Source organism: Eubalaena glacialis, chromosome 3 (genome assembly GCF_028564815.1).
Source record: "Eubalaena glacialis isolate mEubGla1 chromosome 3, mEubGla1.1.hap2.+ XY, whole genome shotgun sequence".
NCBI classification, from domain to species: Eukaryota; Metazoa; Chordata; class Mammalia; order Artiodactyla; family Balaenidae; genus Eubalaena; species Eubalaena glacialis.
The window spans coordinates 24,607,970-24,632,849 of NC_083718.1; the positions used below are offsets into that span (position 1 = coordinate 24,607,970).

General features: G+C 50.4%; 1 protein-coding gene across 2 annotated transcripts in view; it reads left to right on the forward strand.

Annotated features, from left to right (window-relative positions):
• Nucleotides 1–24,532, forward strand: part of STUM (stum, mechanosensory transduction mediator homolog) — a 59,852-nt gene extending 35,320 nt beyond the window's left edge. Inside the window, exons 2-4 of one of the 2 annotated variants that reach the window (XM_061185371.1) lie at nucleotides 19,795–19,974; nucleotides 23,419–23,427; nucleotides 24,498–24,532. In XM_061185371.1, the coding sequence (XP_061041354.1) occupies nucleotides 19,795–19,974; nucleotides 23,419–23,427; nucleotides 24,498–24,532 (224 nt within the window). The remainder of the gene's footprint in view (nucleotides 1–19,794; nucleotides 19,975–23,418; nucleotides 23,428–24,497) is intronic. The other variant, XM_061185372.1, reaches the window with a different exon arrangement.
• The last annotated feature ends 348 nt before the right edge of the window (nucleotides 24,533–24,880 follow it).

The window sequence follows — 24,880 nt, forward strand, 5'->3', positions numbered from 1 at the left end:
TTGACAGGTGACTCAATGATCATTAATCAGGGAAATGTTTCCTCAAGCCTGAAAGAGGGCCACAGGAAGAGGTTATCTTTACTCTTGCAGACATTGTCGTGTCTGGACTGAGATCTCTGGAACTGCCACAGCCATCTGTGTACAGCCTGCGGCTGAAGCCAACTCTCAGAGTGGCCGTGCAGGTACGGAAAGAGCCTGGGCCCTTGGGGACACAATTGAGCTGCTTTAGACTTCCTATCATTTGAGATGATACACACTTCATATCCCTCAAGCTCCTTTGAGTTGGCTTTGTGTCACATTCAACCCAAAGCATACCAAGAGATACCATCTCCGAGTAGCTATGTTCCTCGATTAGACCCTCGAAGTGCTTTGGAAACAAAGCATAACAACAGGGCAATTTACCAGCCTCAAGAATGACATGAGCCTGCCATTAACTGTAAATATAGATATAATGTAACAAACCCTGTTGCACTATCCATACACCCGGACTAGCCCCAGGACCTTGGTTGGTGTGCCTGCCGTTCCACCAGGGTGTCTGCATAAGTGCCGATGCCTCTCTCCATCTGCACCTACTTCTTCCAGCCCTCTGGAGGTGGCGTGCAACACTGCAGCAGATGATGTACTGAGTCTAGGAGTGCAGGGTAGGCCTGACTCTGCTCTAATCTCACCTCTAGAGATGAGATTGGTGATACTGAAGGTGGCAACTGCCCTCCAGCATCCAAACCTCCCGTTGCCCGTCCCCACTGGTGAAGCACCGGAAAGGGACATAAGGGAAGAGGCTTTTGTTTTTAACCAACGCTTGTGTGCTCTGCCTTTGGACACCATCACCTTTGAGGGGGTGACTGGGACATGAAATAAGTTCTCACCTACAAGACGCACATTTATGGGCGATCCTCTTGTCCTGCGTGTCATCGGTCTTAGCAGGGCTGCCGCTGCTCAGAAAAAGCTCATGCCCCGGGGATCTGCTCTCAAGGTCGGCAGCACATTTTTTGGAAAATTCTAAATCATTCCCAGAAAGCACACCCAAGGAGGGTGAAATTAATTTCTGGAAAGAGCCAATTTGCAGCCAAGTGAGGTGAATAAAGTGAGTGATTGAGCCAAATATTCTGACTTCCGTCAGGGTTAACTGTGACCAAGACCCAGGAGTCTGAATCCTGGTGTGGGCTCTGAGGGGCTGCTGCAGCGACCCTGTCCTGACAGTGTGGGTGCAACACAGTCACAGCATCTCGGGGAAGGAAGCGTGTACTTTGGGGCGACTCTCTGTGTGGAGTAATTGTTCACATATCTTGAAATGTTCCTGCCATTTCATTGTGGGGGAGGGGGCTATGGTCCCCCAAACTCTTTAAGGACATTTTCCTTGATGTGAGCTTGGGTCTGTTTGTGTCCACTTTAGGGTGTGGGACGCTCTGGGACATAAAGTCCTTACGCTGGGCATGTAGCTCCTTCTCAGCAGGGCTTTCGTCTCTTGTTGTCAGGCTGTCCCCCGAGGGCTTCTGTCCCTTTCCTGTCCCCTTCTCGGACCCTGCCAGGCCTGCGGGGAGAGTGGGGAGCTACTTCCTGGACTGCACAGCCCCCAAGAAGCTGGGTCATTTCCATTTCAGAAGGCAAAGTGGTGCCCAGATCAAACATCCTGGGGACTGAATCCTGCTGGGTGCCAATAATAATAACGTCAGTAATAATAACCATCCCGGGAGTAGGAGGATGCTTAGAGAGGGGAAGTGATGGCCGAGGTCTTGCAGTGAGCGATAAGTGTCCAAGTAGGGCTGGAGGCCGGGATGTGACTCTGCTCTCCTTTACCATGTGGCCTTTCCTAAACAGCCCAAGGGTTTGGAGCATGTGCAGGCAGTCGGTTTGTCTTCCCAGGACCTCAGGCCATCTCTCATCTGTAGGGACCAGGAAGAGCAGATCTGTCTCCTCGGTTTGATGGTCCCGCGAGGGCACTGCTTTAATGTGAGCTGTGTGCCGACCACAGAAGCGGGTCAGGGTGTGGGATGGGAACCCAGTGGAGATGTAGAAACCCACAAACACATCTTGCCCGGTTCTGTAGACACACAGATCTTCAGGCCTTAGCTGATGCCTCTGTGGAGATCTATTCATTTAATAATCCCTTACTAAAGGCCTGCCACGTGCCAGGCATCGCACCAGTGCCTGGAAGATAAATGGGAGTAAAATGCAAACCCTATTTCTAGTGTTCTAATAGTTAAAGCACACACTTCCATTGCACTTATTGGGCGCCCTGTACTGTTCTAAGCACCAAACACCTCCTATAATGTTGATGACAACACAGAGCAGTAGAGATTATTGCTCTCATTCTCAGATGAAGAAACTGAGGCCCAGAGAGGTTAAGTGACTTGTCCAAGGTCACCCAGGTGGTAAGGGGCAGAGCCAGGGCTCAGACCCAAGTAGGCTGGGTTCAGAGTCAGCCTTCTTACCTTTTGGCTGCACCCCTCAAAGGGCTTGTAGCTTGTGTGGGGGGCAGAGTGTAACTTCTTGGGACCGCTCTCCAGCCAGGAGTTGTCTTCATTGTGCTCCATTCAGATTCATTAGATACTTGAGTACCTTCTATGTGCCAGTTATGCTTCTAGGCAATGTAGGGGCCTCAAAGGTGGACCAGACAAGGCCAGGGCCCTCGAAGGCCTTGCACCGTGGTGAGCGATCTACCTGCAAATAGTACAAAGCGGTGATCGGAGGTCCGTGGTGCCCGGGTGGAGCGTGGGCTGCTTGTGGCACCACCTGGGCTCCGAGCTGGAGCGTTCAGGTGGGTTGGACAGCGGGAAGGAGTGTAAGCGGAGAAGATGGTGGGGGCGGACGGACGGACAGCCAGCTTGTGGGCGGGGAGAAGAATAGGAAACTAGCAAAATCGGCTGAAAAGAGGTGGCTGGTGGGTAGGAGGTCGGGCACTCGGGGAGGAGCTGGTGCTGGGAGACTTACCACCCGTTAGTGAGTTCCCTCCTGAGCCCAGCCTGGTGCCCTCGGGTCACCGAGAAGCTGCAATGGCTCGGGCAGAGCCATTCTCTGGACTGACCGTGGCCAGTCTCCTTGGGTAGTAATGTAGATGTCCCCTTCGCAACTGGGATTCCACTGAAATCTTCTTTTTTTCCATTTCCAACTGCAGACCACCCAGCTTCTACCTTCCCCTCCCTCCCCACTCATGTATCTGCCCCGTTGAACATCACAGCTTCCGCGTCCCTCCCCTGTGGGCCCCTCGGCTGAGTCACCCTGCAGCCACGGTGGAAGTTCCCAGCCTCCTCTTGGAAGCATGGTCCCAGGGGTGCTGCCCCAGCTCCACCAATACTGAGGCTGGAGCTGGGACAGCTGTGCAGCCCCTGTCCTATAGAGATCAGGTTCCAGCCTCCCAGACCTGAGGGAAGGCCTCCATCAGGACAGCTGGTTTTAATTCTTGGTCCTTTCCTGAAATAAGTAGGTTTATCAAATCCATTCTTCTCTTGGCCCCTTTAAGAAATCAGCAAGTACAGGCTGCCCCAGAGGTGGTCCCTCTAGAGGGCAATCCATTGGGGAGCCAGACCAATTTTGTTTGGCTCCTATTTTCTGAAAAGGCTTTCTCGGGTCCCAGGATAGGTTCTGCAGCCAAAGCCTGAGTCCACCCCTCCCTCCTGTTCTCTTGATGGAGCTGAGGGCCTCCAGTCTTCCGGCCTCTCGTTCCCCTTTCCTGGCGGCCACTGGGTTCTGAAAACAGGCACAGTTGGTGTTTAGTTAGCTTTTGCTGCATAGCAAACCTCCCCAAGATGTAGTGGCTTAAAACAGCAGCCATTTACTTAGTCCGTGGGTTGCGATGTGGGCTTGGCTCAGGAGGGCTGGGCGTGGTTCTCAGCCAGGATGGCCGGGGGGCTGGAGTCTCCTCCATGTGGCCTCATCCCCCAGTGGACAGGCTGGACTTGTTCACATGGCGGCTGGCCGGAGTTCCAGGAGAGCAGGTGAAGGAACGCGTAGCCCTGTGGCCTTGGCCCAGAACTGGCACGATGCCACTTCTAGCACATGTATCGGCCCATGAAAGTCACAAGGCCAGTCTGGGTTCAAAGGGTGGGGAAACAGATTCTTTTCGTGGGAGGAGGTGCTGAGTCACATGGCGAAGGACGTGGGTACAGGGGATAGAGAATCGGGGCCTTCTGCAATTGACTACAGTTGGTTAATGCACCTTTTATTCCAGGTCTTGTCTGTTAAATGAGGATAAAGACGTGGCTTGTTGTGGGAACTGGGTGAGGTAATGTAGTAAAATGTTAACCTCTAACAAATGTTCGATACATTATAGATCCATAATCAGAATCATAATAACGGTTATACACGTGGCCGTTGGCAGGTCGGGAAAGGACATTTCTGTGGACATCAAGCACACGTATCTGGCAGAAAGGACAGTCGAAGCAGTTCTCTCTTCTTCCTTCTCAGTGAATTATTAGTCTGTCCCTGCCCACCTGGCACGGTCCTCAGGGAGCCCCTCCTCCCTGGCCCCTTCCTCTCTCTTTCCCCATAGCCGCGGGGTCCACTGTAGTGCTCCTGATGGAGTGGGGGGTTGGAGGGGGAGGCGAGGGCATCAGTTCACTGTCCAGGAGACACAGAAGTCAGAGTGGCCCAGCTACAGGGCAAATGAGCCTCTCTTGTCCCTGGCGGCCGCCTCCAGTTGTGTGGGTCAAAGGTCATACCATAGGTGGCCGGCAGCCCTGTGTTTTGACAGTATTGAGCACTTCTAGTAACACTGCTCCAGTGTGGTGTTGTCCTAACTGAATCCTTGACTGTCGGCGGCTGTGCTAGCTCGGCGTGGAGGATGGCAGTAGGCACCCAGTGCCCGGGGGGCAAGCAGAACTGGCCCTCTGGGATTGGAGTCAGGTGGTAAATGAGCGCTGTAAGAACCAAACAGCCTGGCCCACTTCCTGCTACCCTTCCTTCCCCACCACTGACATGTTGCTCAGTGACACCCCTCTTCCAATGATCTATTGCTGTCCAGCAAAACTTCCCCAAATTTAGTGGTATGAGAAAAGCCTTGCGGCAGGCTCATCAATTCTGTGGGTCAGGAATTTGGACAGGACACACTGGGGATATTTTATCTTTGCTCCATGATGTCTGGAGCTTCAGCTGCAAAGACTCAAAGACCAAGGTGACCTGATGGCTGGGGACTGGACGTATCTGGAAGCATCTTCACTCACATGTCTGGTGGCTGATACTGGCCATCAGCTGAGATCTCACCTGGGCTGTTGGCTGGACACCTATACACCTCTCCATGTGGCTTCTTGAGGAGGCTGGTTTGGGCTTCCTTACAGCATGCCCGCTGGGTGTAAGAGTGCGAAGGTAGAGATTCAGGAAGTGGAAGCACCAGTTTGTTACGACCTGACCTGGGAAACTAGCACAGTGTTACTTCTCTTATATCCTGCTGGCCGGCCACAGAGCACAGTTTAAGAGGAAGGAATTTAGACCCCACCTCTTGATGGAAGAGTGTCAAAGAATTTGGGGCGACCTTTTAAAATCACCACACCTCCATTTAGAAAATGATGGTCCAATGTGTCATTTCTCTGCTGGATTTTGTAACACATTTCTCTTCTGTTAGCAAACATCACAGACCACTTACCAGCCTCATTTTATCCTCTTCTCACTTCCCCCCCAAAACTAAGATTTTCACTCAGGAATCGACACCTCCTTCATGCAATCTGGGCGTTGTAGGGAAATCTGACCCTATTTCTTGCTCCAGGGGTGGGTCCAATTGCTTAAGCCAGTAAGTACCTTCCACTTTCTTTGCCAAATCGTTGGTTCAAGGGTGGGTATGTGACCTACACAGTCCGATCTAGGTAGATCTCAGGACTCCTGCTTGGAACACTGGGACAGAAATGTTCTGTCTTCTCTGGACAAGTGGTATGTAGATGTGAAAACTGGAATTGCTGCAATCATTTTGTCACCGTGAGGGAAGTTGGTCTTGCGATACAGTTGATACCATGGAAGACACAGCAGAGATGGAAGATGTTGGGTCCCTGTTGAATCACTGAGTCATGGAATCAAACCAATCCTGAATTCTTATTAATAATAAGACAGCATACAGCGGTTAAGGACTTAGTATGTTCCAAGCACTTTAAATGCATAATCTCTTTTAAGCCTTACAAAGAGCCCTGGATAAGGGTATTATTATAACTCCTACTTTACAGATGAGGAAATAGGTCTACAAATTTTTGATGAGGAGACAGGCCTCCAGAGGCAGAGTAATTTGCCCACGTTCCCACAGCCGGTAAATGATAGTCAGGAATCACACCCAGCAGTCTGACCCTCGCGCCTACGTGCCTAACCACTGCCCCACACCGCCTTCCTGGACTTTTCCAATTATGTGAACCAACAAATCCCTGTGTCGTTTGAGCCTGTTTGAGCTGCTTACTTCCAAAATGAAGACCACAACTGACAACCCCTCTCTGCCAGCGTGGCATGCTCCTGTGCCGTGAGCTGCAACGTCAGCCCTGCTTGGAGAGAACCAACCTGAGCCTAGTCCCAGGAGCCCCGGCAGGAAGTTGTCCCTGTCACGGAAACACACACACGGGCCACCCTGCAGGGCACGGCTCCAGGAAGGAGCAGGTGTGTCTGCTGGGCCAGCAGGGAGTCCCCAGCCAGAGAGGGAGCATCTGAGCACGAGCCCCACACAGGCCTCCTGCCGCCCTCCCTCCTTCCTCCCCAGTCCTCTGGGAGGCTGGGGTACCAGCTCAGCCCAGCCACCTCCTTTTCTGCTCTTGTTGTCGTGTAGCCTCCTAAATGAATCCACCATGGCTCCTCCAGGTCTCTTGGGACTGGAGTCCTTTCCTGGCTTCCAAACAGGAACCTGGAGCATCCTCCCTCTCATCCCACCTCCAGCAGGTGAGCCCAAGCCTCCCATTTAGCTTGATAGCCTGGCTTTGCCTGCCTAAGTGGGAAAGACGCCGTAGGATTGGGGGCTGCATTCCAGAGGTGTTCCTGGAAGTTCAGGGGATTTTGTCACATCCCTTACGTGGTCACATGGCATCATTTATTTTCTGTGTCAGGTGTCTGCATGCCATCTGTCCCCTAGTTTGCTTGACTGCCACATAGTTTTCTCTGTCACCAGTAAGACGCTGTTTGGCGGACAGCAGAGTTGGATCTTGACAGGTGCCTGAAACTTTTTTTAACTGAAAAGAGAATTTGTTTTTGAAAAAAGAGAAAAAGCTACCTCTAATTCTGCCATGGCAAAACAATTCTCATTTTGCTTTAATACACTCCAATCCTTGTCCACAGCGTAAATATTTTTTAAATAGTCCTCTGCACAGTATACATACTATTTTTGTAATTTCACTTAAAGCACTGGCCTGGCTTGCTACGTAGTTATCATAACTATAATTTTTACTGGCTGCATGGTACCATGGCATATGGATGCGTGCCGAGCCTCCGGCTCCATGAGGCTGACATAGTGAACTCGGCAATTGTAGTAAACTTTGTTTTAAGGTGGAGTGAAGAGTAGTACCATTGGCTACAAGCCGCTAGGAGAGCAGGATTCGTGGAGATCTTCAGTTTCACTCATGTTCACTGAGAATAACTCCTTCTTCTTCAGGGTTCTGCTCCAACATTGCCTCCTGGGGAAGACTCTGGGTCTCCCTGGTCGGGGTGAGGGCCCTCCCTTTGCTCCCATGAGGGTGTTCCAAGTACTTTACATGCACGAATTCAGTCCTCACATCCCTATGAGGCAGGCTACTATCATTACCTTAACTTCATAGATGGGGAAACTGAGGTCTAGAGAGATTAGGTCACTTGTCTAGGCTTCTGGGGGGGCAGCCGGAATTCTGACGCCAGAGTCCCCCTTTGTAACGTGGGGTCACCCTGCCTCTGCCCTGTCCCCCAGGACTGACCACACAAGTTGTGTTCCGTGGCTTCTTCTCTCTCACCATCCTGTGAGATTCTTGAGGGCTGGGACACTCCTAGCCCTGGTCATTACATAGCCGCCCTCCTGGTCCTATCCCCTCTTCCTCAGTTTACCCTCTGCCGTTTAAGCCAGAATCTGTCCTGACAAGGCTCAGAACTGAGAAATTCCACGTGGTTACATTTCTGCTCAGGCTTAAGATCCCGGGGAGATCTTGGGGCCTCTCTGGGGCCCCCGAGAGACCTAAGGTGTCCAGTTCTGTCCTGCAGCTCATCTAGGGCTGGGGGCACATCTTGGAGCGCGTCAAGGATGTGGCAAGGGAGGCTGAGGGCAGAGATGTGCTCACAACCACAGGGAGGCTGATGCAATGCCCAGTGCCATTAAAATTAATTATCTGCTCCAGTCAACCTGCCCCTCCGTGGGATAATCAGCCTGATGTCACGGTGGAGGCAGTAAGAGGGACGGAGGAGGGAGCTGGTCTCATTTTCTCTGCCCTCCAAGGAAGGATGACAGATTTATTAGTGGCAGCCAGAGGGGCTCCCTGTCCTCCTTCCTTTAAGCCACGGAGCCTTTTCAGTTGGAAAATCTAAGGCCCCTCCACGGCTGTGGTCTCGACCCAGGACTGTTACCTGCCGAGGTCTCCCTTGCAAGCCCCCTTATCCATCTGAAGGCTTCTTCCTGGCTGCCTTTCTCCGAGCTCCTCAATCCTCGGGTCCCCATGTGACTCCTCAGCATTTGCCTGAGGGCCAGGGAGGAATACAGAGAGGGTACCCCGAGCTGGTGCTTTCCGACTAAGGAGAGGGGAGAGGAGAGGGGGCACCGGGTGTGGGGTAGCAGCTGGGGCTAATGGTGAAGTGGTCCTGGGTACCTTACACCTTCTCTTTACTGGGGGCACAGAAGGCCCATCTGTCCACCCTTCATTATTTTTCTTCCATGAAACTGATGCTCGGAAAGGTTTAAGTCGTAATAAATTCACTTTCTTGTCTCTAATTGATCAGAGGTGGATAGAACATCCCCTAGCAGATGCTAACAGCAGGAGAGAACCCCAGTTACTGCACTAAAATGATGAGCTTCCGACCAAACACTTCTAAGCCGCCTTCTGATGGGCTGCTGCCACCTCATTAGGGATCTTTGTGCTGTTTGGAATGGAGAGAACAGTTCACAAACCCTTTTGCCACTGGTCCAGGATCTATGGGGCAAAGACACTAGCAGCTTTTTTTAATATATTTTTATTCCAGTTTTATTGAGATATAATTGACATACAGTACTATATAAGTTTAAGGTGTACAGCATAATGGTTTTACTTACACACATCATAAAATGATCGCCTCAGTAGGTTTGGTGATCATCCGTCATCTCATGTAGATACAAAATTAAAGAAATAGAAAAAAATGTTTCCCTTGTGATGAGAACTCTTAGGATTTACTCTCTTAACAGCTTTCATATATAACATAGAGCAGTGTTTATCATATTTATCATGTTGTACATTACATTACATAAATAGTACTGATTTATCTTATAACTAACCTCAAGTTGGTACATTTTGACCCCCTTCATCCAGTTGCCCTTCCCCGTATCCCCTGACTCTAGTAACCACAGATCTGATCTCTTTTTCTGCAACTGTGTTTGTTTATTTGTTTTTGAAGTATAATAGTATAATAGTACTATGCCACTATTTTAGTTACTGTTACACCACATAGTGATTCGATATTTCTGTACCTTTCAAAATGATCATCATGATAAGTCTAGTTACCATCTGTCACCATACAAAGATATTACATAATTATCGACTGTATTACCCACTGTACATTTCATACCCATGACTCATTTATTTTGTAACTGGAAGTTTGTAACTCTTAACCTCCCTCACCTATTTCTTTCTTCTCCCACCCCTTCCCCTCTGGCAACCACCAGACTCTGTTTTATGTGTTTATGACTCTGTTTCTGTTTTGTTATGTTTGTTCATTTGTTTTGGGTTTTTCTTAGATTCTACATATAAGTGAAATCATACGGTATTTGTCTTTCTCTGTCTGACTTATTTCACTTAGCATAATTCCCTGTAGGTTTATCCATGTTGTTACAAATGGCAAACTTCATTCTTTTTTTATAGTTGAGTAGTATTCCACTGTGTGTGTGTGTGTGTGTGTGTGTATATATATATATATATATATATATATATATATATATATACACATACCACATCTTCTTTATCCTTTTATCTATTGATGGATGGACACAGGTTGCTTCTCTACCTTGGCTACTGAAAATAATGCTGCAATGAACATAGCATATACCTTTTCAAATTAGTGTTTTCATTTTCTTCAGATAAATACCCAGAAGTGGAATTGCTCGATTGTATGGTAGTTCTGTTTTTAATTTTTTGAGGAAACTTCATACTGCTTTTCACAGTGGCTGCATTTACATTCCCACCAACAGTGCATGAGGGTTTCCTTTTCTCCACATCCTCGCCCACACTTGTTATTTGTTGCCTTTTATGGATGGCCATTCTGACAGATGTGAGGTGATATCTCATTGTGGTTTTGATTTGCATTTCCCTGATGACTATTGATATTGAGCATCTTTTCATGTGTCATCTGTACGTCTTCTTTGGAAAATTGTCATCTGTGTATCTTCTTTGGAAAAATGTCTACTCAGTTCCTCTGTGCAATTTTAAATCGGGTTGTGTTCTTTTTTTTGTTTTTGTTTTGATGTAGAATTGTATGAGTTCTTTGTATATTTTGGATGTTAACCCCTTGTCGGATATATCATTTGCAAATATCTTCTCCCATTAAGTATGTGGCCTTTTTGTTTTGTTCTTGAGGAATGCAGTTAGCTTTGTTTTGAAGAAACAAGGCAGATTTGTTTTGAAGACGTTGAGGGTGGTCAGGATGACGAAAATACTAGAACTGTCCATGTTTTGCCTGCACTGTTCTCTCTTGGTTTTATAATTTGTCTCCTCTTTGCAAGTTCCTTGCTGGCCAGGACATGAGAAGCATGGTGTTGGGTCTACAAAACACTTTCTGGATGAGGACACAGTCGTCCTCACAGACGTCCACAGACTTGGACCTTGGGCTGACTGTCCTTTGGCTCACAGCGATACCCTTCGTTCTCTGAGACGCACGAGGTCCCGCTCATAGTGGTCTGGCGTGCCTTCCTTGCCCACCTAGCACAGCCTCCTCAGACTCTGTTCGAGTTATCAAGCTGAAAAAACAGACAGTGCCTTCCCACAAGCACATGTGAACACACAGTGTCCAAAAGCCTCTCCCCTTTCTGCCCCGTCTGTTAAGAAATCAGAACCACAGGAGCCGGGATGACAGAAGGAGCATGCAGAGTCCCATCCAGGACCAAGACCTTATCTTCTGCAGACCGACCCTGGCTTACTTAGGCCACGGGCACTTTTATTTTATTTTTAATTAATTTTTACTGGAGTATAATTTTTATTGGAGTATTGCTTTGCAATGTTGTGTTAGTTTCCACTGTACAGCAAAGTGCATCAGCTATACGTATACATATATCCCCTCATTTTTGTATTTCCTTCCCATTTAGGTACCACAGAGAATTGAGTAGAGTTCCCTGAGCTATACAGTGGGTTTTCATTGATTATCTATTTTATAGTAGTGTCAGTAGTGTATATATGTCAATCCCAATCTCCCAATTCATCCCACCCCCTCCCCTTTCCCCCGTTGGTGTCCATACGTTTGTTCTCTACGTCTGTGTCTCTATTTCTGCTTTGCAAATAAGATCATCTATACCATTTATTCTAGATTCCACATATATGTGTTAATATACAATATTTGTTTTTCTCTTTCTGACTTACTTCACTCTGTATGACAGTCTCTAGGTCCATCCACATCTCTAAAAATGACCCAATTTTGTTCCTTTTTATGGCTGAGTAATATTCCATTGTATATATGTACCACATCTTCTTTAGCCATTCCTCTGTTGATGGACATTTAGGTTGCTTCCATGTCCTGGCTATTGTAAATAGTGTTGCAATGAATATTGGGGTGCATGTGTCTTTTTGAATTATGATTTTCTCTGGGTATGTGCCCAGTAGTGGGATTGCTGGGTCATATGTTAGTTCTATTTTTATTTTTTTAAGTAACTTCCATACTGTTCTCCATAGTGGCTGTCACGGGCACTTTTAAACTATCCTGATTCTGTCTTCCTAGGGCTTTTGTCCAGAATGATTTGTGAACTTGTAGTCACTTCTTTTTCCTTTCCTTTTCCATTTCCCATTGAAATGATTGCTCAACGATGAAAAGATGATGACCAGACCCGCTGAATTACAATCTCAGGTTGGTGTAGCCCAGGAAGGTGTATTTTTAGCACAATCTCCATTGCTTCTTATGCCCCCACCTCCAAGTTTGAGAATTGAAATTTCATAGGCTGACCCTGAATGTGATCTCCCATTTATCTTATTCTGGCTGTGAACTGGAGCACACAGTCAGCAGTGGGACGTGTTTTGTATGGTGTGGCTTGTCCTTCCAAATCGGCTGTGAAGTCCGGGCCAAGCCTCCCCTTACATTTCCTTCCCGTCCCCCGAAGCTCACATTCAAGGTCGTGCTGGTAAGAGAGCTGTGCTCAACCAACCTTCCCTGGAGGAATGACGGAGGGGGTCCAGGTGTAAGTCTCAGCCGCTGACGAGTAGCACATCTTAATGACCGCAGGGCCAGCTGCAGGTGATGGCTGGGATCCAACTGGACTTACTGGTCTCCGTCCCAGGGGAGTGCATTTTCTGGGGAGCAGCTTCTTCAGAGGACAGCTCTGCCCTTCTCCCCCTGAGTTCAAGAGGCCTTGAGAGCCCCCCCTCGAACCCAGAACCTTCTACTTCTCTCACGTGAGTCATGTGACAAGCTGAACCTGACGGGGCTCATGAAGGACGATTTCAGCCCCCAGGCTCCATCCTATGGAGCATAGCCACCCCTTCTCCTGACGGGAGACCGCCAGACCGCTTTGCCCTGCTTCTCTTCTGGCGCCTGACAGAAGGGACGGGGCGGGGGCGGGGGGGAGCGGCGGGAACCAGAAGCCCTCCCCCAGGACCCTTTGGGATATCCAAGATGGAAGTGGAGGGATGCTTTTCCCTCCCCACTGCCTGCGCCTGGAGCCTGAGCCCTGAGCTCCTCGGGGAAGCCAGTGACCTCGGCAGAGCCATGGTGGCCAGAGAGGGCTATGGCTGCAAAGTCCTTGTGGGTCTTTGCTGTAAATCTCTGTGCGGTGAGGGTGGGGTCCTCCTCAGGCTTCTCCCACCCTCCTCTCTCCCTCAGGATCCTGTAGGACACGCAAAGCACATGTCCATGCCTAAGTTGCAGATGTCTTATAGAACACTGATTTTGGTGGTTGACAGTTCAGTTCATTACCATCCTTTTCCTTTGTGCCAATTAGTGTTGGCCGGGCCTTGACACCCCCAGAAACATTATGGCCAGGCCCCTGCCTCTGCTGCAGAGGGTAATCTCCCTGACTCAGCGCCGGGTCACGTGGCGGACGCTGTGGGACAGAGTGAAAGGCCGGAATCAAGGACTAATTTCCTACAAGTTTGTGTGGTTTTCCGGTTCTGTACCCAGGAGGCCAGTCTCTCCGCCCCTCGGAGAAGGATTCTCAAACCTGATTGTGAGTTAGAATCAGCTGGGGGACTGTTTCTTTCATCCTTTCAAACAAGCAGTCCCTGGACCCATCTCTGGATGCGTCACTGTGCCTTTGGTGGTCTGGGGGTGCAGCTCTGCAACCTGCATTTGCATGAACCTCAGTTGGAGAATTCTAATGCGCAAACCGGTTTGGGAAATCTGCTGTAGCCCCCACCTCACCCCTCACCTTCTCACCTTGTTGAGAACCTCGCCACCCACTTACCCTCTATCTGGTTATGTCCTCACCCTCTCCCCTCTCTGGCGGCTTCTCCTCAGCAGACAGACAAGCTGAAGTTTCTCCCAAGTACTTCTGAGAGAGTGGTCCTCGCCTGTGTTCTGAAATCCTCACCTCATTCTCCCCTCAAACCTCTGACATCCTGCTCCCTCCTCATCATCCTCTCAGCCCTCCTCTGAGGCTGCTTGTGACCTAATCAGACCCGTGACCCACCTGTCCCTTCTCCATCTCTGCGGTAAGTGACCCTGTCCACCAGCTTCTCTTCCCTGAGACTCCTCTGTTTCTGGGACACTGTCCCTCACCTCTCGGATCGGCCCCGCTCTGTCCCCTTTGTGGTCTTAATGTCCCCCTGGGTCTTTCAGTGATCTTTCCTTGAATTCCATGCCCTCCCGGGTGACCTCATTCGCTTTGGTGACTTGCGCTACCCTCAGCCCCTGTCTCCAGCTCGGCTCTGCTCAGCCCACGGGCACGACCCTCGCTGGGCTCCATACCTGGATCGTGGCTCCACCCTCATCACATAGTGTGAGAAACCAGACACCCAGACCCACCTGTGTCCCCTTCTCCCTTCCCCGACATGCGGCAGGTCGCCCAATCCCTGGGACACCCTCCCCTCCTGGGGGTCCTTCTCCCCCTCCCCTCCCCGCTGCCATGCCTCCCTGCCCACCTCACCTCATCTCATCTCCTAGCCTCTGCCTCACCCCTTCTGCCCCGTCCTCCCCTTGGGAGTCAAAACCCTGGTCTGTGATTCCCCATTGAAACCCTTCCCGAGGCCGCGTGTTGCCTAGAAGAGGAAGTCGGGCCCCACAGCAAGTCCCTCGGGGCCCTCTGCAGTCTGACCCCTGCCCTCCTCCAGCCCCGTTTTTCATCCCTGCCCCAAACGCCACACCCTATGCTCAGCTCCCTGTGCCCTCAAAGTCCCCTGCCACCCTCTGAGCTTCCGGACAGACACACTGGGTCATCCCTGGGATGCTCTTCCCCTCCTCCTCCCCTTGATTGTTTCCTGTCAGCTTTCCAGACCTCTCTCCACTTCATGTTCTCTTCTGTGAAGCCTTTCCTGATAAACCAAACAAGATTCGTCACTGTTCCTTTTGTGACCCAGTGTCCCCACCAGAATGTGAGCTCCCAGCGTGGGACCTGGCCGAGCCCCACCTCCTGCTGCACTCTGTATTCCCAGGGCCCAGCACGGGCTCATGGTTGGTGCTCATGCAATAAGTTAGAACTAACCCGTCGCTGCTGGAGAGGGTTCGTTCTTTAGCGGGTAAGACTCATTTAAAGTAATTAACACCTCTTCATATGAAAGGGTTTTAAAATCATTTTTAAAATTTCCGGTTGAATAGGTTAAAACGATGTTTTTATATTATAAATCCATTCACGGGACTTCCCTGGTGGCGCAGTGGTTAAGAATCCGCCTGCCAATGCAGGGGACACGGGTTCGAGCCCTGGTCCGGGAAGATCCCACATGCCGCAGAGCAACTAAGCCTGTGCGCCACAACTACTGAGCCTGCGCTCTAGAGCCCGTGAGCCACAACTACTGAGCCCGTGAGCCACAACTACTGAGCCCGCGTGCCACAACTACTGAGCCCGCACGCCTAGAGCCCGAGCTCTGCAACAAGAGAAGTCCTCGCACCGCAACAAAGAGTAGCCCCCGCTCTCCACAACTAGAGAAAGCCTGTGCGTGGCAACAAAGACCCAACACAGCCAAAAATAAATAAATAAAATACATAAATTTTAAAAAACAAAAAAAGTGTACAGTTCAGTGGCATTAAGCACATTCACATTGCTGTGCAACCATCACTACCATCCATCTCCAGAACTCTTTCATCTTGCAAAACTGAAACTCTGTGCCCGTTAAATAATAACTCCTCATCTCTTCCTCCCCCAGCGCCTGGCAACCACCATTCTATTTTCTCTTCCTATGATCTGACTACTCTAGCTACCTCATACAAGTGATATCAGACAACATTGGTCTTTTTGTGACTGGCTTATTTCACTTAGCATAATATCTTCAAAGTTCATCCATGTTGTAGCCTGTGTCAGAACTTCCTTCCTTTTTAAAGATGAATAATATTCCAGTGTATGTATATATCACATTTTGCTTGTCTGTTCATCCATCTGTAGATACTTGGGTTGCCTCCACATTTCAGCTATTGTGAATAATGCTGCATTGAACATGGGTGTACAAATATCTCTTTGAGACTCTGCTTTCAGTTCTTTTGGGTATATACCCAGAAGTGGAATTGCTGGGTTATATGGTAACTCTATTTTTAATTTTTTGAGGAAAGGCCATACTGTTTTCCATAATTTTCCTTAATTTTTAATGTAAGGATGCAACCTCCTGGACTGAAAAGAGCTCATGCTTCCACACTAGACAGATCTGGGTTTAAATCTGCACTCTGCTATGTGGGCAAGTCACTTAGCCTTTCTGAGCTTTGGTTTCCCCTTCTATAAAGTGGGAACCACTATCCAACTGTTGTAAGGATTAGAGGTAGTGTGGTTAGGAGAGGGTAGCATGCTGCAGCACACTGTAGGTGTGCGGTAGATGATATCTGTGTTAATTTTACTTAATATTTCCCCCGCATGCTTGCATTCACCTTCTACCATCTTTCTACTTCAGTGGTGTTCTCTTTTTTAATGGTGTCAGCTTGTGTTCATCTCATATCCCACAGCATGATACACGAGCAGAGGCGAAGGATGGTGGCACACACTTTCAAATGGTCCCTATGTCCTGTTTCCTCCTGTGTCCACTACCAAGCCCTGAATTTGTGTCCCCATCATTTTTCAGCTCTGCTTTCTTCGTTTGTCTTAATCATCTCAGACACTTTCAGTCTACTCAACACCCTGCTGACAAAACGGACTGTCCGTCTTCCCTGGTGGCATAGTGGTTGGGAGTCTGCCTGCTGACGCAGGGGACAGGGGTTTGATCCCTGGTCCGGGAAGATGCCACATGTTGTGGAGCAACTAAGCCCGCGTGCCACAACTACTGAAGCCCGCGCGCCTAGACCCTGTGCTCCACAACAAGAGAAGCCACCCAATGAGAAGCCTGTGCACCGCAACGAAGAGTAGCCCCTGCTCGCCGCTACTAGAGAAAGCCCGTGCGCAGCAACGAAGACCCAACACAGCCAAAGATAAATAAATAAATAAATATTTAAAAACCAAAAAAAAAACCGGACTGTCCATTTGGTGAGAGTGGGAGAACAGCATTTGCCTCCCCAAATCTCCCAGAGGGCCACCCCCGGCGCTGTGTCAGGAACACAGAGGGGCTGTTTAGACTTGAATCTTGATCTTGAATCTGTTTGGTTGATCTTGAACCCTTGGTAATTACACTTTAGTGAGCATTATCATTATTTGAGTGGAAGGAGAAACTTGCTTAGAAATGCAGATTCCTGGGCCACACCTTAGACATCCAGCTCTCAGATGGACACCCAGGCATCTGCATTTTAAACAAATACTGCAGGTGATGATGCAGGTGGTCTGAGGATGAACGTCACACTGGTTGCATTTCTTTGGGTCCCCGTATCCCACCTACTGTTCACCAGGCACTGTGCTGGGCTGGGGGCAGAAAGGTGGATGGGATGCCACCTGGGACCTCAGAGGAGTTCTCAGTAACTCAGGAGGCAGAAATACTCACAAGCAGTGGCAGTTGTTCAGATGAGGAGGAGGACGGGGCAGGGTTGGGATCAGAAATTAGCCTGGTGGACTCAAGGGTCGGCCTTGGATCTGAGGCACGAGTGTGTGGGCTGAGGGAAAGGCCACATTAGGAAGCCAGTAGGAGCCACCAAGTTTGGGCAAAGAGGGGCCAGAAGCCAGGGTGCAGAGGAGGAGGGAAATCAAAGCTCCCCCAACTCCGTCCACCCCAACCCCTGCCTGCCGAGCAGCTTCCTCAAGGAGCAGGAAGTTTGAGAAGTAGGAACATGAGAATCATGGGCTGATTTCCCAAGTGGCTTGCATTCTCGTCTGGACCTGCTTTCCCAGGTCACTCCACCTGTGAGGTCAGGATGACAGAGCATGGCCATCAGCATCAGACAGCGGTGGGGTCAATGCCCACCTGTGAGCGTGACCTTGGACAAGATACTTAATTCTTGATTGTGTGTGTGTGCGTGCTTTAAAATGTAGATTTTATTATTAGTTAGGTATGGTGAGGCCAACAGATCAGGAAACTATGGCCACTGAAAAGATAGTTTTTTTCTCTTCAACATTCCTCTTTTAAAAAAAGTTTTATTGAAGTATAGTTGATTTACAATGTTGTATTAATTTCTGGTGTACAGCAAAGTGATTCAGTTATACATATATATGTTCTTTTTCATAGTCTTTTCCATTATAGTTTATCACAGGATACTGAATACAGTTTTCTGTGCTCTACAGTAGGACCTTGTGGTTTATCCATTCTATATATAATAGTTTGCAGGAAAGATAGTTTGTTACTCACAGTTCCTAAGAGGAGGGGGCACACCGCACTTTGGGGGTGGCAAATGAGGAAGGCACAGTTAGGAGGCAGAGGGAGTGAGGGGAAAACGTGGGGAAGAGCCTTTACTGTGGTTTCCATGGGAAGGAACGGCAAGACAGGGTAAGCAGGTTTAGGATTGGCTAGTTTGAATCATTTCAGTGGTCTCGGGGGTGTAGGGGCTGCCCTAGTGGTCTGGTACCTGGCTCTGGGTGATTAGGGTAGGGGGGAGTGACCCAGAGTGTGAGAGTCCATAAAGGAGGAGTTTGGGTGTGGGCTCTGGATTGGTTGGCTTGCGTAAGAAAGTCATTTAGTATCTCTAGGACTTGGCTAGCTCTGGGAGGGGGTCTCTCCAGGGTCAGCAAGGCCCCAGATATCAAAGCATCAGAAACACCTGCTTAATACAATATGTAAGATAGTGTGGTGGGCAGAAGGATGCCCCCCCCAAAGATGTCCATACCCTGGTCCCCAGAACCTGCAAATATGGTACCTTACATGGTAAAAAGGACTTTGCAGATGTGACTAAGTTAAGGATCCTAAAATGTGGGAATTACCCTGGATTATCTGGTGGGCCCAATGTAATCACAGGGGTCCTTATAAGAGGGAGACAGGAGGATCAGAGTCAGAGAGAGAAGATGTAAGGATGGAAGCTGAGGTCAGAGAGGAGAGATGTGCAGCTCCTGGCTGTGATGACACAGCCACAAGCCAAGGAATGCAGGCAGCCTCAAGAAGCTCGAAAAGGCCAGGAAACCAACTGTCCCCCAGAGCCTCCAGAAAGGACCCAGCCCTGAGGACCCATTTCAGACTTCTTATCTCCAGAATTGTGTTGTTTTAAGCCACTAAGTTTGTGGTAACTTGTTACAACAGCCATAGGAAACTCATACAAATAGAAGGAAGGCCAGCTGCCTTGCAGGGTCATTGAGGGGCTCAGAGCCTGTGTAGAAAAAAGCCTGGCTGGAGAGAAATGTCAGTAAATGTAGCAATATTACCCGCAGGGCTCTGGGAAGTTTGGGACGAGGTAAAGACCATGGACACACCCACCACGTTGCTCTGTGCCTTGTGGCTGCTCAGTAAATCTCGGGCTCTCTGTCCTTCCCCTTTCAGGTCTGGGGTGCTTGGGGAAGCCCCCTCGGGGAAGGGTTCCGGGAGATATGCCCTAACCTCTCTCCCCTCTGCTGGCACCCGCAATCAGCGTGTGTGCTGGGGGTAATTTCCTGAATTTACCCTGTGGGTGGCTTCTGTGTCACCTCAGTGGCACCAGCTCCTACCTCTGAACTCTTAGGCCCTAAGGATCTTTGCCACACGAGGTTGGTGCCCTTTCCACCCGCTGTCTGTTGTCCTTGCAAGTGGCTGCACCGTTGCTCCTTAATGGCAGGGACCAATTGTCATGTGACATCTGTGTTCCCCGAGAGGCCTCAGGACTGTGCTGGGTCCTTGGCATCCCCAGGCCATGCCTCCTCCAGGCTGGTACGTTGGCATCTCTAGTACGGGCAGCAGAGGTGGTCTGAGCGGGAAGGTGCCACACAGGCCGCTCTCTCGGAGCTCCCGGAGGGCGAGCCGCTGGGCCCAGGCTAGTGATGAGCACACGTGCCGCTGTGTCTCCCAGCGCCCTCAGAAGGCTGTCCCCTCCGGCCTCTCACAGGGACGTTCGTCTCGGCCTTCACCGTGCTGTGTGGTGCCCGCACTGACCTCCCGGACAGGCACGTGTGCTGCGTCTTCTGGCTGAACATCGCTGCGGCCCTCATCCAGATGCTCACGGCCATCGTCATGGTGGGCTGGATCATGAGCATCTTCTGGGGCATGGACATGGTCATCCTCGCCAGTGAGTAGCCGCTGGCACCACCCCTCCCGGAGGCGCTGGAGCGGGGCCGGCAGGCGGGGAGCAGGGCTGGAGGAGGGGCAGGGGCCAGGGTGGTCTGGGCGTTTGCGATCCTTCGGGGCATGGGGGCTTCGCAGGGCGATCTGCACGCCTGGGCCCGCTTCTCCTCCCAGGGCTCACCTGTGTCCTGCTCACTAGTGCCCGTGGCCGCCTGGCTCCGGGAGCCTCCCCGCACGTCCAGCCCCAAGGCCTGCAGGGAATCTGAGAGAGCTGAGCCGGAGGGGAAGGGCGTGAATCAGGGAGGGAGGGAGCCCCCGTTCAGCTCAGAAACAGCCCGGCTGACAACCGCGGTAGCAGGGGTGTGGCCCGCGTGAGCTCAGGTCCCCTGTGCCTCCGTCATGCCGTTTCCAGAAAGAAGGAAAAGGCCACTGGGTATGTTTGCCCTCAGGAAACACTGTAACTGTTTTTTTACAACTAGAACAGCATCATTTCAACTTCTTTTAAACTAAGCTCTTTGTTCCTTGATGCTAAAGCCTTACTCTTCCTAATTTGTCTGCAGTGGACCTTCACCAGTCACTTAACACAAACTTGATCCCGACACAAAACTACCAGAGAAGACTTGATTAACATTTTAAAAATAACCTAGTGAGATCTTAAAACAGACACCTATTTTAGGCAGCCGCGCTCGTCACCCTGTGCCCCTGTGCATGTCCCTGTATTGTCACACGTTCTGTCTACCTCATTAGGCCTCAGTTCCTCACTAACAAGGACCACGTCTCCTCAGGCACTTTGCCCTTCTCCCCACACCCCACAGTCCTACTGTGTCCTACACCTGACAAAACCATTGGCAGGTGGAATGTCAATGTCAGAGGTGAGCTGTGCCAGGTAAGGACAGCAGAAGCAGGAGGGGAAGCCCAGGGGTCGGGGGCTCTAGAATGATCTAGAATGATTCCTAGTTGACCCAGTCTGAGTTCAGGATCCTGTGAGGATCCCAGATTCAGGGCACACACAGATGCCAGTGCCCAGCAAGGCTCAGGTCAGTGACCAATTAAGCCACCAGGCCGGAGAAAATGCAGGTCCCTGAGCCTGAATGAGCTCGGCAGAGCCCGTAGATTGGTCAGACAGGCTGCTTCGAAGCAGCTCCCCCACCGTCTGCGATGCTGGACTGCCAGGGCATCCCAGAGTTAGAGCTGGGAGACAGGGGCAGCCAGAGAAGAGGGAGGGGGACACTGGGCAGGGAGAAGCTGAGTAGCAGTCAGAAGGCAGTCCTTCCTTGCTGGGGAGAGCTGCTCTCGGGGCAGGGGCTGCTGTCAGGGAGGCCATCGGTGAGTGGGCAGAGCAGGCAGAGACCAAGGCGGGCCCCTCATGGGAGCCTCGCCCCATGGGCCTGTCCACGGACCACTTGCATTTGTGGGGAGAGGTGCAGAACATCGCTAATTGGACAGAAGTGCTGCCTGTCATCCCATGAGTCCTGAGAAGCCAAGTCTGACAATTTCCCAGTGGGAGTTGGGTGCTTCCCGAGAGGCCTGTGTAAGCTCCGGACCCTGGTCCCAGTTGGAAACTGGAAGGGACCTCTGCTCTCAGAGGCTTCCTCAGCGGCAGATGGAAAGCCTGTGACGGCTGCCCCATCTCCACCCAATACGAGCCCCGACCCCTCTTACTGCATCATCTCCTCATCACACAACTGTCTGGCCAGGCACTGGGGCATGTTAGTAAGGAAATTTCCTGTTACAGCGGCACAAGCCTGTGTCACAGGGTGGATCTCAATAAATGTGTTGATGCCTAATCTGATCCCTAGAGCTTTCTGGTATTCTTTTTTTTTGGTCATGCTTGATACCAGGACCCACAGGGTCTGGATCTTAGAGATAGCTTCAAGAACTCCCCTTGTCACCTCCTAGAGGAGGAAACAGAGACCCGAGAAGGGCAGATGGGGACCTGTCACTTCGTCACTTTCCATCACCCTAGCTGTTGACTCAGCAGAAATCCCTCTTCTGTGGCTGGTGTCGGGGCCGTATTTGGGCTGCAGGTTAATCAAGTGCTGGAACCCACCTCCCCACCCTTCCTACCCTCTTCCCCCCCGATCCAAGCTTTCACTGTGGGTCACCTCCTTGGTTGCAGGGATGCTGTCTTTGTGTCAGACTTTTTAGAACACTGTTTGGGGGATGGACTTGAGGGCTGCACCAGAAAACCCAACACACCTCACCGCTACCCACTTACCCCGCCTGGCCACCAGACTTGCTCATCCATCTCAGCAAGCGGTGCCTTTGCCCTTTCTCCAAAAAGTAAGCCCACCCTCAAAGGTTGAGTAATTGCCACTGTTGAGATGGTGCTGTGGGCTGGAACTGCCCCGAGCAACAATGGAGTGTGTGTATCCCAGGATGACTACGTAGACGAGAATAGCCACAATTGACTTATTTGTCCTGGTAGGTAGTTGGATAAGGGGCTGTCCTTTCTGGTGTCACTCCAGCCTCATCCTGTGAAAATGAAGGGAACTTTTCAATTATAACAATACAGGGTGATTTCTTTTACCTGGCATTGCCTGGGGTGTCATCAAGAAATGTACCATCAAGAAAAACCTCCTAAGAGGGGAATCAGAGAGATATAGATCAAAGTAGAAGTTAAAATCAGGAACTTACAAGGCCGCTGCTCTATTTATATTAATAATAACAAATAACAGTCAACAACAGCCTGTATTGGTTGTGGGTCAATAACTATTTGGTAGTTGTAAGAGAGCCTCTCTCTACTGCCATACCCATGACAGACATTGCTAATCAATCATGACACTTTCTGCTGAATAGTCTTACATGTTCTTAACACAGGGCTTCAGGCAGTCACTATCAATGGATCCAAGATGTCTGCAAGATAAAGTCTGTTTGCCATCCCCCACCTGGGTCTTTCCCAAAGCAATAGGTTTTATATATGTGGCTCCTGTCCACATAAAAGGCAAACCCCATGGCTCAGACAGAGCTGGGCTGGGGCCAGGATGGGTCACTTCAACATCTTTAGGCTGTCACAGTTAAACCTGTCCTGTACTCATGCTTCTTGGGGTCCATCCAGAATTCATCTCAAGACAAACATGGGTTGGGGGTGGAAGAAGAGTGAGGGGCAGGAGATGAGCAGAAGAGCGGCCTTGGCTGAGATACGGAGGGAAGGGGAGAGAGCTTCTTGGCAGTGTCTCACCGAGTGTGACCCCCAGGGAGGAGAGCACGCTCTCTGTGCGCTCCTGCAGCCAAGTCCACACGCCTGCTGGGGCTGGCCGCTGGCCGCAGTGGCTGGTCACTGTGAATACTGGCCACAGCCCGCTTCCATCTCCTGGGCCCCACTGTGCATCCGCCCTCTTTTTATATTTCAGGCAGTCCCTCTGGCCTCTGTTTTCAGACTGTTTTCTCTTTCTCTTTTTCTCCTCCTCCTCCTCATGCTGCTTCATACCCCTGTGTTGCTCCAAAGTTTCCCAAGGTGAGTCTGTTGGGGGATGACAGGCCTCATGCCTGGGCTGCCTGGGGCCTCCCCTTCACTGCCCTGCCCCGCACCCCCAATGCACACAAACACCCCCGCTCCCAATTGGTCAACAAACTTCTATTTTCAGAAGCTTCTTTTTTTTTTTTTTGGAAAATGTTTAAACATAGACACAAGTAGAAGGCCTAGTACAATGAGGCCCTAAACGCGCATATTGGCTTTAACCATTATCCACTCATGGCCACTCTGGTTTCATCTATTACTCCCTACATCTTCCTCTACCCCGAACTCCTAAATTTGATGAATATCTGGTAAATAAAGAGAAAAACTACATGTAAGTCCACTGATGTTCCTCTGTGGGCTGAGTTACCAGCTAATAGGGGTAACCACTCAGCAAATTCCAGACTTATAATTTCACCCTTAAATATTTCAGTAGATGTCTTTTTTTAAAAAAAGAACAAAAACCACAATACCCTTTCATGCTCAAATAAACTAGCATCAGTTCCTTAATATCACGAAATGGTCCATTTTTTCCCATGTCCTCATAATCATCACCAAGGCTTTAAAGGCTCAAAGCCATCTGTCGCCTTGGCCTGTGTCAGAGACGTCCAGCTAATGAAGCACGCACGCTTGGCTCCTGCCTTCTGTACGCTGTCTTCCTTTTTAATTCTTTCCTCCTCTCGGTCCACATGTACCAGATGCCCATCACTTGGGGAAGCCTGCCTGGTACCTTCTCCCAAGGCTCCGCATTGGGAAATCACAGCAGGCCAGTCTGCTGGGGCCACTTTTGTGCAGTAGCTTCAGGGGTGTGGATTCAGGAGCACAGTGATAACCTTCCAAGCCCCACCAGATCTGCAGCAGACACCCTCCTCTCATATATCCCCCACTAAACCCAAAGATCCACTGTTCTCCATTCATCCCTTTGTTTCTCATTAAAAGCCAATGACCTTGGCAGTCATTTACACCTCTGTGTGAATAAGTTCTAGCATATTCTAGTCTGGGGGCACCGCCTGGAGAAGTGCTGAGGGAAGCGGGTGTCTGACCATCTCTCCTCTGCTTCTTCCTTACAGGCTACAAGGAGCAGGGCATCCCACAGCAGCTGTGAGCCCAGGCGAGCCACTGAGAAGCCCGGTGTCCAGGAGGGCCACGTCAGGCAGAGGCGGGCACGGGGTCTTCACATGTTCTCTTCTGCCGCTTCCCGGGTTTGGAGTGGAAAGAGGGGACTTAAAAATATTATTTATTTTGAAAACGCATCTGCTTTTCTCAGCAGGCTCTAAGGGCTACCAGCTCCTCCCGCTGCTCCAGACAGCCCTGTAGTGCAGACACCCAGAGCATCTGGGTTGGGTGGGGAGTGGGATGGAGATGGGAATGCCTAGAGAGAGGCAGGAGCGCCCCGGCTCGGCCCGCTTCGCGTCACCCTCTTCCCACTGCGAGGGCGCGAGGGGCCGCCAGT